We start from the raw sequence: 13,972 nt of genomic DNA on the forward strand, positions 1-13,972 counted from the left end.
GCGTATCTTTACTGCGTCGGTTCGTGAAACCCCTTTTTCTCAATTTCTCGATATTTCGAGTACCGTCGTTTTTTTCTTTCTTTGATAAAATTAAGAATAATTAATTTTGTGATCTAAAATTTTGGGATTTGGTAGAGTTTTGAAAGCACTTTCATTTGGTACCAATATCTCGATTTTGAAAATTTTGACCAAAATCGGAATAGCGTCGGTTCGTGAAAACACCGACGATATATATACATGTGTATATATATATATATATATATATATATATATATAATATGCATTTATCGTAAATTACGATTGCTCTGGGACGAGTCTAATGTTGGGCAGTTACGATAAACTAATGTGAGAAAATATCAAATGTACGACCTACCTAACTGTGTAGCAAAGAGACACTCAGCCGACTTCTGTTGGCCCTTTCGATTCCGTTAATGGGTCTCAGGCGAATTCCTCATAAGATAACCCGCATCCGTTCCGATATACGGAAATTCAAGACAATAGTCATTTAACTTGAAAGAGTCTGCGGCGCGGTTTCTCACCACCCTACATGCAGGCAACATGGCAGGATCGGATCCGGGGCCCGTCACGACTGATAGCTCTGACGTTGTCCAAATCGGCGAAGACGTCAATATCTCATGCACGTACGATCCAGTCGACGTTATGGACCTCGGATCTCTCACCTGGAGCTTTTCTCACCACGATGAAGGCGACGTCGAAGTCCTCGTCAAGTACATCTGCAGTTTCCGTACCAGCGGTTGTATGAAAATCCGTTCGCCCATGAGGTCAGCGAAGTACGATTTGCTGGTCGACACTGTCGGTGGATTCCGTGGCGTTTTGGCAGTCAGTGACGTAACGAATGATGACGAAGGAAATTACACCTGCTCCGTGGTGACGCCGATGGGGAAGTTTGAGAGCACTGCGCGACTGACTGTTGAAGGTAAGTTTACTCCGTGACATTAAATAGTTATGTGAAGAGTTCGCTCGCAAAACGTCTTAATTCCGTGTTTGTAAAGTTGAGATATTCAATTCAATTCAATTCAATTCAATTCGCGATTAAAGCTGCTTAATACAAAGGAATGATAAGAAATCAAGGAATATTTTCAATCGTAAGTTCAGAAATATTCCTCATTATGTTTCAAATGAAGTATCAAAGGAAAAGATTTGTTTTTGCTCTTTCTGATAATGGTTCTACCTTAGAATATTTAAACATGGGGCTTCGCCCATTTTGCAATAAAATTCTTCATTTTAAGGCATAGGTAGCTTTCGCGTGTCTTCAAAAATGGCATGATAAAACCAAACAGTCCGTCACCCTTACTGTGGCCATACTTGCTGATATTTTGCATCTTCTTGCCTTTCACTATGTCTTCTACTTACAAAATATCCAAAAGTTATGTCCTTTTTGGTCGCTACTGGCAAGGTTTCATTTTATCATTTTGTTCTTTTCCATTAAAAAAATACAATGACAACGAATACGACATACTTTGTCAGCATTTGGAATCAATGGAGCGAAAAGAGAACTTGAGACAAGATATATTCATAAAAATATAGTGCAGGCATAATTATAACAGCTTACAATATCACACGTAAAACAGAAGACATATCACATCACACGCTTTAGCGAGATGATTAGAAGATAACATATGATCCGTATTTGAGCAAAATAGAACATTAAGGTATTCAACCACAAGGATACGAATATCATGAACATGATGACGTCTTAGCATGCTGAACATAATCCTACTTTGTATGAAATTCCAAACAATGGGAAACCTGAGGCATAGAAATCTATGTGAATAAGACGAATCAATTTTGAATAATTGAAAATTGTTACGTGTGCGGATGCTAACAATCCATAGAGATAGAACGTTATGTTCATACTAAATATCACGATGTTTTCGTATATAGGAGTTATTTTTTCTAAAGCAGTTGAAAAAAAAAATATTCTTAGCATAAAATCTGACTTCATTATGAGCGTTGATCATGTTAATTTGACTATCATACACTTCTTATAATAACAAAATGTTCCAGTGTAATTTAGTTTGAAGTTTTGTTTTGTTTGTTTCTAAGCATCTTCTGAGAATATGATTTATGACAAACATTGAACCTTTGAACGTTCTATGATTGTGGTTCAGTTTATCACAAAAAAAAAATGAATAAAAGTGGCAAGAAAAAAAATCTTTGTTTCTTTTCCTTACTAAATTTCATTTCACTCGAAGGATTTTTTAAAAAGAAATATCTTTCATACAAGTAGTTTTGTTTTTGTGATATACGCCCAATTTCCAAATTTTGGGAGTCCAGTGTGGTTTCCATACATATTTTTTTAACCTTAAATAAATCTGTTTTCCATCGTGACAAGTACTTATCCAACAAATGAATAAATATATTACATTTTTTTTTGTAAACATCAATGATTGCATCGCCAGATGCATAAACAGAAAACCAATCTAAGTTACACAGTTTGTGATTCATTTACACCAATGCCCTCAGACCAGTGCCATTATACTGATTGAACAAAATGAAAGCCCTGGTACAATTTTTGTTCCTAAAACATCTTAATATTCATTACTCATCATTTTCCCATATTGATTCCTTCCCTAGGTTAATGTGCTGAGTGTAAGTTAATTATTGTATGTGTTTAATTACTGGTACACATTGATTTACGTCATGTTATTCTTACTTGTGTTTTGACCTGTCTGTTTTTCCTCATCTTTCCTTTCATCTTTTCCCTGTGCGCTTAGAAACATTGTATTAAGCGCATTACGAATGTAATGTATTATTATCATTATTATTATTCGTGTAGTCGAAACCTATGATCCCGAAGGATAGAAATGACCATGTCGATAAGTGTAATGAATCATCGAAGTAATGCACTTTTTTTGTATATGTAATGAATACAGATCAGTCATTTACTGATATTTGTAGGGGACTTTAGGCGCCGACAAAACAACGCTTAAACGCAGCCTCAGTCTCAACCAGGTCCGGTTCAAACTCAATGTTGAACGTCAATACCGATCACTTTCGGCCTCGAGACCACTGTACACACTGACCTTTCTGCAAGACGCAGGTGCGCTTGTGGGTACAGGTCGAGATTAGGGGGAATTTTCTTGGGACTTCGAAGTCGGATGCGCTGAACAGCATGATGGAAGACATCCCATTATAAGGGCATAAACGATAAAAGGTTATTTAAAGACTGATTAAAAACTGAGTCTTCTCAAAAGGTCCACAAGACCAGCATAAAATGATGCACGTGACGGAGTGAATCGAGCTGTTTACATCCACGAACGCAGCGACTAGGTTTTAGACTGTTTCCAAAGTTAAACGAGAGCATCCCATTCTCACGAGTCCGCGAAATAGGCCTCTGCCCAAGTGCATAATTCGTGAAATACACATACAGCACTAAGGCTTAGACATGCGCTGAGATTTTAGCGGATGTATGTGGCCATGCGTTCAGATTTTTATTTTCATCGGATGCCTGGCTCAGTGTGGATCAGTAAAAAGTCAATGTATGATAATCTTGATCAATCAGATTGCAGGGATTCTATTTAAAGCCCATTTCATGATAATGCACAGTCCAGGATTGTTCGTTACCCTGTTGGTGCTCCCGGGTCAAAATCAGTTATTACTTTAAAAAAGCATGATTTACCATTTGCACATAAAACAAAAACCCAGCATTAGTACTTCAATATAGTTTTAAAATGTGAGTTAGGATAGAAACAACCAATGTAATAGATTGAACCAGTATGACAGATTTTAACAAATATACAAAATGTGAACAATAGTTGTAATAAAAATGTTTTTAGACTATACCGTCTACAGTTATGGTTTATTGAGAAAAATACTGATATCCCCTTATATTTTAGGCCTTATTGCAAACACTTTATATGGTAGGATGTTTTGTCATACATCTGACCACACATATGCATCAAATGTGATAATATGAACATTCTTAAATCACTGCTCCCAAAAGTAAACAGGACCGTTAACCCGTATCCCACGGGAACCGGTTGGTGCCTGCACAAAGTCAACAGTAGTCATGAAGGGGGTTCAAAATCACGCAGGGGATTGGTTAACCTGCAGCTTCTGCAGTTTGAGTATAGAAGGAGGGTTTACTCCTTATTACGCTTAATCCTTCCAGTATCGCCTGAAGCTGGAACCATTTAGGGGATGTGATGCTGCCTATAAGCCGTGGACATGTAACGAAAATGGATATATTTTGTTTATTTTCAGTGTCAATTACTTTACGGAGTACGTACTCCGATAGCGTCTCATGTGATGTCTTGTGCTACATCAGATCAAGCGATAACGAGGAAAATGATTTCTCTTTAGGTACAAAATGTAAATCTTAAGACTTATTTTGCGCGCCAGTGCTGATCGAAAGTTGGATCAAGACTCTCTATACAAGTCATCCGATAGGATGAGGAACAAACATACTTCTCGAGGAAAGGATATCAATCGAAGTGCTCCAAATCTATTTTGAAAGGAAGCGATACCATTAGGGTATAAGATTTATTATAGTTGAGCTTCTCAGACTAGAACGTTTTGCTAAAATTACTCTCACGTGGCTGAGGAGCAACAACGAGCGCCTGTTATGACCGGAAATCAAAGGAAGATTCAGATGGGGTATAACGTGCAATAGAAACCTTCACCAAGCCGGGTCCTTGAAGAAGAAGAGAAAAAAAAAAAACACAGAAAAAAACCCCCCGTATTTCTATGACCTTTCACCCGTGAAATCTTTTTTTTTAAAGTATAGTCTAAATAGAAAGAAAAGATTTCATAATTCCAACAGTGAAAGCTGATCGAAATCGGATAGAAATTAAGGAAATTATGGAATTATGGTTAATTCTCACAATACACTTCTTGAACCATTAATGCGAAATACAAATGAGTGACTTATTGATGATGTCATCACATCACAATTTCCAAATATTTTTGATACAAAATATTGAATTTTCATTTTGTTTTTTGGCTCAGAGGCAATTATACATCAGTATCAAATCCTAATATATCTGCTTAATCAATTTCGAAGGTAATCATCCAGGAGAAAATTGTGTTTAACACATTTACTGAAGAAAAACCTGTGAGACTTCGTAAGTTTTCTGCACACGATGGATAAAAGATAATTGTGCGGTGACATCATCAGATCACGCTCTGGAATATTCATATCAACTGCATAAATTAGCAAGATTTATCAATCTCATAACCTCTCTTATTTTTACCCAAGTTTAATCAAATCTTAGCTGATGTGACTTTAATGTTTTTTTTTCAGAATATATCATAACTGTACTGGAATTCTCCTGTAAGTTGTTGATGCACGATAACATTTCAAAGTCAATATCAAACTGTAGCCAACAGCAATGAAAACTTATATTGAGAACATTTTTTATGGAGAGTGTTTCATATTCACTGTGTGTTAATGGCGAATGTACGTCATAAGCCACGAATCGTACAGCACACGAGTCAGCCCACGAGATTTCTGCTCATGAGCCATACAGTCCATCATTTATTCAGCTTAGGAGTCATACAGCCCACGAGCTTGTAAGTTGACAAGCCCACGAGCTCGACATCAGCTTAGATCATACAGGCTCACGAGCTGTATACGAGACACTAGTCTAAGAGAAAGGAAAATTAGGAACAGCCATCATAAAGCGATACATGCAGCTATATATAGGCCGATAGAGTGACAGCGAGAAAAAAAAGACATTCATTCAGAACGTCATACGCGTTGTCATAAAAATAGTATCGTACGATTAAACAATCTTACAAGATGAGATGATTCTTTAATCTAGCACTTGTCTAGTTCTGAAGTTGTTAAGCGAACTGGCAGCTTTTATGAGGGGTGTCAACTCTTTCAAGATTTTTGGGGTAGGTCAATCTAAGACAACGTTGATATGAAAGCGTGATGTGATGTGGTATGTGCAGGTGTAAAGAATAGAGAACGGGCACTGTACTGACAATAAGAGTGAGTATAATTTGTTGGTTTAGTTTTTATTTGTTTGTTTTTATTGTTCCATATTCAACATTTCAACAAATGAACCATAAACATAACCAAAAAAAAAAATGCATCGGTGAATATTTATATAATATTGACTGGCCCTGAGGGAGGTACCAGAAAATATTGCCCAAACTGAAAGCATATTGCCCGAGTCGAAGACGAGGGCAATATGTTTTCAGTGCGGGCAATATTTATCTGGTACCTCCCGAAAGAAAGGCCAGTCAATATCATAATTATTACCTATCAACCTAGGTAAATCAAGAAAATGTGTAAATACGGCTATACACTATAATTATATATGATAGAGATCAAGCCACATTTGACTACCTGTAGACCATCAACATGTTGAATAATTGCAAAATTGTTCATCAATGTATATCATTCAACTCCAACTTCAAAGATACATGTAGTTGTAACAGGTAAACTTCAAACTTCTGAACGTTCTTACACTTTATTTTTACTTCTCTGTTTAAAGTTTGAGAGTTGTAAAACTGATGGTCACTGTGCAATTACTGATCACAAATGGACTAGTTATTGCCTAGTGCTGCTGTAAGTGGTCGACCTTGTATGAGTTGATTTATCAGCGTTCTTCTGTGGTGCGTGTAACTGACACCCTGGACGTCCTGGAATGTTTTCTTTTCGTGGTCGATCGGAGGTGGGGAGAGAGATTCCACTCTTTCTCTTCCCACCTCCCCAAACCGGAAGATTGCATTGTTTGCACATACTGTTACTGTTACGCAGCGACGTGGCGAAAAGCATATTGACTGCTGACCTTTAACCCTGCAAAATAACAACTCCTGACCTTTAACCCTGCAAAATAACAACCGGAATTGCCTCGCAAAACTCCCTCGTATAGGTAATAATGTCAAATACAGCATTTGTTACAGTGCACCTCAAAACGAACATAAAGTCGCACACACTGATTTCGCGTGAGGACTGAAAATAAGTGAAATGGGTCAACCTAGCCGAACTTGACTTTTTCATATTTTCTGAAAGAGCAGGTCTTCTTTTACATTATGCTAAAATTTGGTATCATAAAACGGGCAGGAAAGTGTGTTTTTTTAGCAGTTTATCAAGAACATTTTTGGTAGAATAGTGTGATTAGGTGTGTCTTTAGAATCCCTTTTTCATTTCTGAAAAACCTTGTCCACACTCTTCACTTTCAACTCTAATAACCTTTGAAAGGATAGTGCTACTGCTTTGAAAGTTGGCATTGATTATGGACAGAATGTGTTAATGAGGCATGCTTAATTTCAGTTTAATCTGATAATCCGTTCATTGTTGTTAATCTGGTGGTTTACTTCGTGTTTTTTGTCCCATTCATCGCACAGCCAGCACGGTTTGGTAAAGATTAAGCGCTTGAATAGACATTGTACTTCAAAGCCTCCTTTCTCAGTTCACACTTTTCCTGAGTTTGTGCTTTCTTTCCAATATTTAGATAGGTTAGGAGAGTCCATTTGATTTGAGTTATACATCATTTTAAAGCTTAAAGTCTGCTCTTTCAGAATATGGTCTTAACTAAAAATTCATGTCTGGCGACTTTTTGTTTGTTTTGAGGTGCAGAGTCACATTTAAGACAATTAAACGTGTGAAATATGAGGAATCTACACAGAAGGAATGCTTGTAGGGTGTAGATTTCCAGATGCTGATATGAAATTAATTCTTACTTGATATTTACAATTGAAAGGAATGACAATTACTAAATTGGGGAAATATAAACGTCGAAGAATACAAAAAAGACAAAGAGAAGACAAAGATCACAATGTCCGCGGCACAAAACTTCTGGAGAGTTGCGTGATCACCCGAGTGAGGTACAAGTCAGATACAGTGTACAATGGCAGAAATACAAAATATGCACAAAGAAGGTCCAGGAGATAGAAGAGATCGCGAACGAGACACATGATAGATACAATGACAGAAATACGAAGTGTGAACAGAGAATGTCGAGGAGGACTGAAAAAATAGCTATAAGTAAGAATTCAGAAAAACTAGTTTAAGTTTATGCTTAAATGAATTAAGCGACTGAGATTGGATCATTTCTCTATCCAAATCATTCCAAAATTTAGGTCCTGTAGTAGTTATTGCTTCTAGAGCACATTCGGTTAATGAAAACAGATTATAGAAATGACTCGGCAAGAAGACCATTGACCTATTGATAATAAGATACCCACTTGGTACTGCATGAGCTCAGTCACATTGAGAAGTTTCAATTCCTAATAACACTTGAATAAAGTGGTTTAACATGCTCTGATCCTGGCTGCGCTCTTGAAATTATTCGACTGAATTTATTTTGTATAGCTATAATGTTTTATATTTGAAGTAGATGTGTCTGCCCATACGATGCTACAGTACGAATTTAATGGAAGAACGATAGTAAGCGTAAAATAATTATATTTGTAAAACGCAACTCGGCAATAAAATTATGTGAAACTAGAAATTTTCCTTTGAACTTCAAATATAAGTTAGGATACTTCCATGACCTGATGATAGTCTATATAATCGAGATTCATACCAAGAAATGTTGTTTCTTTGAATTTGATTGATTAATTGAATTTCGTCAGATCAGCATATTACTAAATAACATATAATTACATTTAATTATATGTGTTACGAGTTTGTGCTCGCCTCCACGGCAGACACACTCATTTTGGTGCTCTGATTTCTATGTCATTTTCTCATTATGATAATAATTGTTTAAAAGAAAAGAAAGAAATATTGTTTATTTTATTGAAATTTGGCACACGTGATTAATGTGATGTGTAGGTGTGATTTTTTTAAACAAAATTAATATATGTAGATGAAATAGTAATGGAATTTTTTTAATGACTAGTTGTGTAATGATATGTTGACAGTGAATTTTTTCCCTTTTTCCTCATTTCTTCTTTTTTCGTTTTTCTTTTCTTTTTGAAAAAGTAATCTGAGTATTGATGGGCTGGTACCCTCACTGATCTCATTACCAGTTGTAATAGTAATGATTTTTTTTTTATTCAGAGTTGAGCAGTGTTGCCATGTGGACAGGATATTTTTTTAATCTCCTTTTTCTTTTCGTTTTTACGTGGTAAAAGCAATTTCAGAATTGATTGGGCTGGTACCCTCATAGCTTGATCACTTCTTGTGATTTACCACATGTGACCACTGTAATATTTGTTCTTTTTTATGTTATGTCGCTATATCATTGTTTGTACAGAGCACCGAAATAACCTGTCTGTTTTTATAACTATGATTGTAAAACATGTGCAATTAAGCCTTTGGCTGCCAGACATGATTTTTAATAAACCTGTTCAATTCAATTCAATCAATATTAAAGGGTGATACAGTATTGGTAGAGATGAGGACTGGGTTTTTGACTCCTTGTGAGATACAAAGAAACCACTTATGAAATGATACAGAGCAAACCATTCTAAGAGGAATTCAAAGTTTATTTGATGAAAATTGGTTTTAGAATGGCTGAGACATCTAAAAACAAAGTAAAACAAAGCGATGGTAATAAAAGGTGGGTCCCACCTTTTATTAGGATTGCTCTGTTTGGATATCTCAGTTATTTCAAAACCTATTTTCATAAAATAAAAGTTAAATTCCTCTTGGAATTACATGCTTTTTCACATTTCATAAGAAGTTTCTCATTATCTCACCAAAAATGTGAGAAACTTGAAGTTAGGTCTCAACCAAAACTATACGATCCCTTTAACAGAGAGTCAATTTGCATTCAACCACTTTTTTATTTCAATTAGATTATGATTTACTGTATTACAAAATGAGAATAAACCATGATAAGAGCATAGGATGTTTGTGTCATCTGCATATAAGATGTAAGAAAATGCATCAGTGGAATTACTTATGTCAGTGATGTAAATAATAAGAGGCGGGGTCTTTATAAGGATTCTTGTGGGACACCACAAACAATTCTTAAAAATCCGATAGAATAGGCAATTTTCGATGAGATAGTAATAATAACAATAGTGATGAAATAATAAAAAAAGGCTGAATCTGATGAGTTATTCAAAGCAAATCTTGTGTGCTTTGACCCCAAAAAGGAAATTCCACTCAAACTTGAATAATACGTACAAAAAAAAGAAGTAATGGTTTTTTGAATAAAATCTAATGATATAAAATGATATGAAACAAAATGAAATAAAATAAGATACAATGTAGTTGAATGAAAAAAAAATGGCGCAATATAGTTTGTATTGTTAACAGGTTTCGCATTATATATTTATCAAAATTAGCATCCAGCATTCGTTGGAAGATATTTTTATTATTTCTACCCCGTTTATCCTGTAAAAACTGAATTGATAACAATTATTTAATTTTTATTGTCGCAATATTGAATTGTATTTGTTCTGTATATTTCTAAGCTTGTTAATAATGTTATCTGTACTGTGTAATTTTACCGTTTGATATTCATATAATACTTCATACATATTAATTTTGAAAAAATCATTTGTAATTCAGCTTCGGGCTAGGATGAATAATGACAGAAATAAAGATATACCCCTAATAGTAATGATGATGATAATAACAATGATGATATTATAATTGACAAAAATAAATGATTATGAATAATGATAATGATAATAATAATAATAATAATAATGATTATGATGCTATACCAATGATGCACAGGATAGAATGCGTTAGTGGAGATGTATGGAGCGTACTCGAGGGTATTTACAATTGTGAAACATGCACTACATTGTAAATACCCGAGAGTGAGCTGCACCTCCACTAACGCCACGAAATAATCCTGTGCAACATTTGTTTTATAAAATGGGTCGAAAACTAACAGCATTTTTCACGTACCTTTGTGGATCAAGGGTGGTATTCTGAAAATCTTCCTAAGTTTCTTCCTAAGTTTCTTCCTAAGTCAGAAACTTAGGAAGTGCCTAGGAAAGACAAAATTGGTATTGGTAGACGAAAAAAGTGCATTCTAGAATACCAACTTCTTCCTAAGTCAGAAATTTGCATATTCCCTCCCCCTTCCTAAGTTTCTTCCTAAGTCTACTTAGGAAGAAACTTAGGAAGATTTTCAGAATACCACTTAGGAAAAAATCCTGACTTAGGAAGAAATTTCTTCCTAGGAAGGATTTCAGAATACCACCCCAAGATGTCCGAAGATGTTCGTCCCAAACATTTACGCACGCGGCACTCGGAAATCCCGCACATATAAGTACTGTACGTATAAGAGTATATGTACGCCACACATGTTATGCACATAAGAAAGGCCGGCCGGCAGCCCGAACTAGAAGTTGCTTACAGGATTGACAGCGCGTATAGTAGCGCGCGCGACGCACTTGTAACAACTGATTGAGTGCACACTGCTAGAGCAAACATTGTGACGTCGGCCGTGGATGTTAGTGAGAAATTAATACAAGCACACGTGACTCATTTCAGCGCTTCCAATTGGCTACATTCTTGAATCCATTTTATAAAACATACTTACACACACATACACTCACACACTTGTTACGTGTAATATTTACATGGGTGCATGTCTTATTGCACACTTCCTGTTCCTTTTCCATTGCAGACTTTTGCTCAAGGTCTGTAATGATGTCCCCGTGCGATCCTGTTCGAGCCGGCGCACCCGCAGGGTTGTCTTGCAGTGCAGAGGTCAAATCTCCGGACCGGATACCTTCCCTGCTGATGGCCAAAGATGGGATGCCCGTACAGGCAAACCGAGCCGGATCGGATATCCGTCGAGGCACAGAGCCCCTGACGATTTCTTACGACTTTGTGCCCCTGGTCGACGATCACGGTTCGAGGGTCACATGCTGCGTGCAGGCGAGATCCGTCTGCCCGCAAGTCTGCGCTGAGCCCTGCGTCATTGATGTCCAGTGTACGGACGCAATCTCATACTATTACATCAATTTGGTTAATGCTTGTCTGTTTCCACAAATTTCGAAACACCAAGTATACATTGGGACCTGCAAATATCAAACATTATCAAGCCAGTTTTCAGATTGTTCCCATCATCATATCCTTTGATAACATACAGTGCACTCCCGGTATATCGAACACAGTTATGACGAAATTCTGGTTACAACAAAGTAAAAATTCAGGTCGCCACATGATCTACTCTATGCATCTTTATTGCTTATTTGTTCGGTTGTAACGAAATTTTGATATTACGAAAGAAAACTGCCGGTCCCGAGGACTCCATTATAACAGGAGTCCACTGTTTACCTTTGGTACTCCTCCGTTTCTGTTTCATTGACCATTCGTTCACTCTACGGTCAGTAAAAGTATCACATATGATGCATGGTATTTTTCTATCATAGTTTGATGTACCTCCTTTTTAACGAATACAAAATTGAACGAAATGAAATGTCTTTTCTTATCTACTTCACATTCTACATCTTCCTCAAATTCTGACAATGACCTTATAATAATCTTCTTCCACCATTTTTGTCTTTCTGTGTGATATTCCTTTACTACTACTTATGTGTTCAAGTGTCTGTTCGTGCCTTCTTACCCTTTCTGCATTCTTCTGATAACCCCTTCTTCTCAGCTTCGTTTTTAATTTCTCCTTCATGTGTCATTACTGTCATATATTTATAATTGACAATTATTGGTAGATGGGGCAAAAATCGGGCGTTCCATTCTTGTGTTCACATTGATCATAGCCTTAAATCAACCGGCACCAATTTTCTATCGTTGTTTTCCAACTTTTCAGATCCACCATCAACGCCGGTCGTTGCAAGCAACATGTCCCAATTGACCTTTAACGAAGGTATGACCAATGTGCGCGTACACTGCTGGGCAGACGGAAACCCGAAACCAGATGATTTCATCCGCTGGTCAAAGGTCGGACATGTCCACGAAATTCTTGCGCAGTCGGCGCTGCGCGCTGGCGAGTCTGTTCTTGAGTTTACCGCCCTCTCTCGTCGGCATGCCGGAAGGTACAGGTGTACCGCTGCCAACGGTGTCGGTTTGTCGGCTCACACCGACCTGGAAATCTTAGTCCAGTGTAAGCATAAATACACCCCGGTCATTCTTTTGGCGAGTAAAGTTCGTAGGTTGTCAGCAGAATTTTGAAGAGTTGGTCCTTAAAGTAGTACAGTGTATTCGCGTTACAATGAATACAGTTATAACGAAATTCTTGTTACAACGAAGTAAAAATTTAGGTCCCAAAAATAGCATCTCTAAATCTTTATGTACAATGTTAGGCTATAATGAAATGTCGATTTAACGAAAGAAAAAAAAAACAGGTCCCATTACATTACTAGTAACTGGGACAACTTTGAGGCTCTTTCTGTAAACTGAAATGACTTCCGATTCATAATGACCTTAATGTGTAATGTCAAAGAATGATTCATACTCATTCGTTAAGGGCCGCACTGTGACGATAAGACTCTCGGCTGTCATTCGGAGGACCCGAGTTCGAATCCCGTCCAGTGCTTACGTCATTGGACAAAAACTAAATGATAAAAAATGGTTTTACCCACCATGTCCCTTTCGATCAGGTTGTATAAATGGGTAGGATCCTACCTGGTAACGCTCGGGTAATAATAATTGCCGGACGCTTTGGGTAAGAGCAGGGGCAGCATTGGAGAGTCCATCCTAGATAAAGAGATCATATAATTATCAATATTGTTATTTTTGTTAATGTTATTGTTACGACTATTATTATCATCATTATTCCCAATAATATTACCATTACTATTATCATTACTACCATTACTGTTATTAGTATTATGATTGTTGTTGTTGCTGTTTTCAATATTACTATTATTATCATAATCTTTATTATTATCATTGCTATCAATATTATTATTATTGTTATCATCATTATCATCATTATCATTATTACTATATTCTATGACGTCACCAGACGCGCCAACCGTGGTCACTGGAAAGAAGCAGACGATCACCGTGAACGAAGGTCAACAGCTCACCCTCACCTGTACCGCCGAGGGTTACCCGGAACCGGAAATCAGCTGGCTGACCACCGACAGCCAGCCGATCACGTGGGGCGTCACG

At 36.8% G+C, this 13,972-nt stretch overlaps 1 protein-coding gene across 1 annotated transcript; it reads left to right on the top strand.

The window, feature by feature from the left end:
- The first annotated feature begins 558 nt into the window (after positions 1 to 558).
- LOC139743435 (cell adhesion molecule 2-like) lies at positions 559 to 13,027 on the top strand. Its single transcript, XM_071653920.1, has 3 exons — positions 559 to 937; positions 11,520 to 11,828; positions 12,666 to 13,027. The coding sequence occupies exons 1-3, from the start codon at positions 559 to 561 to the stop codon at positions 13,025 to 13,027; spliced, it is 1,050 nt and encodes a 349-aa protein (XP_071510021.1).
- Positions 13,028 to 13,972: the final 945 nt, after the last annotated feature.

This window comes from Diadema antillarum, unplaced genomic scaffold, assembly GCF_040938485.1.
Source record: "Diadema antillarum isolate AM-2024a unplaced genomic scaffold, OU_Dant_1.0 seq00001081_RagTag, whole genome shotgun sequence".
Lineage (NCBI taxonomy): Eukaryota > Metazoa > Echinodermata > Echinoidea > Diadematoida > Diadematidae > Diadema > Diadema antillarum.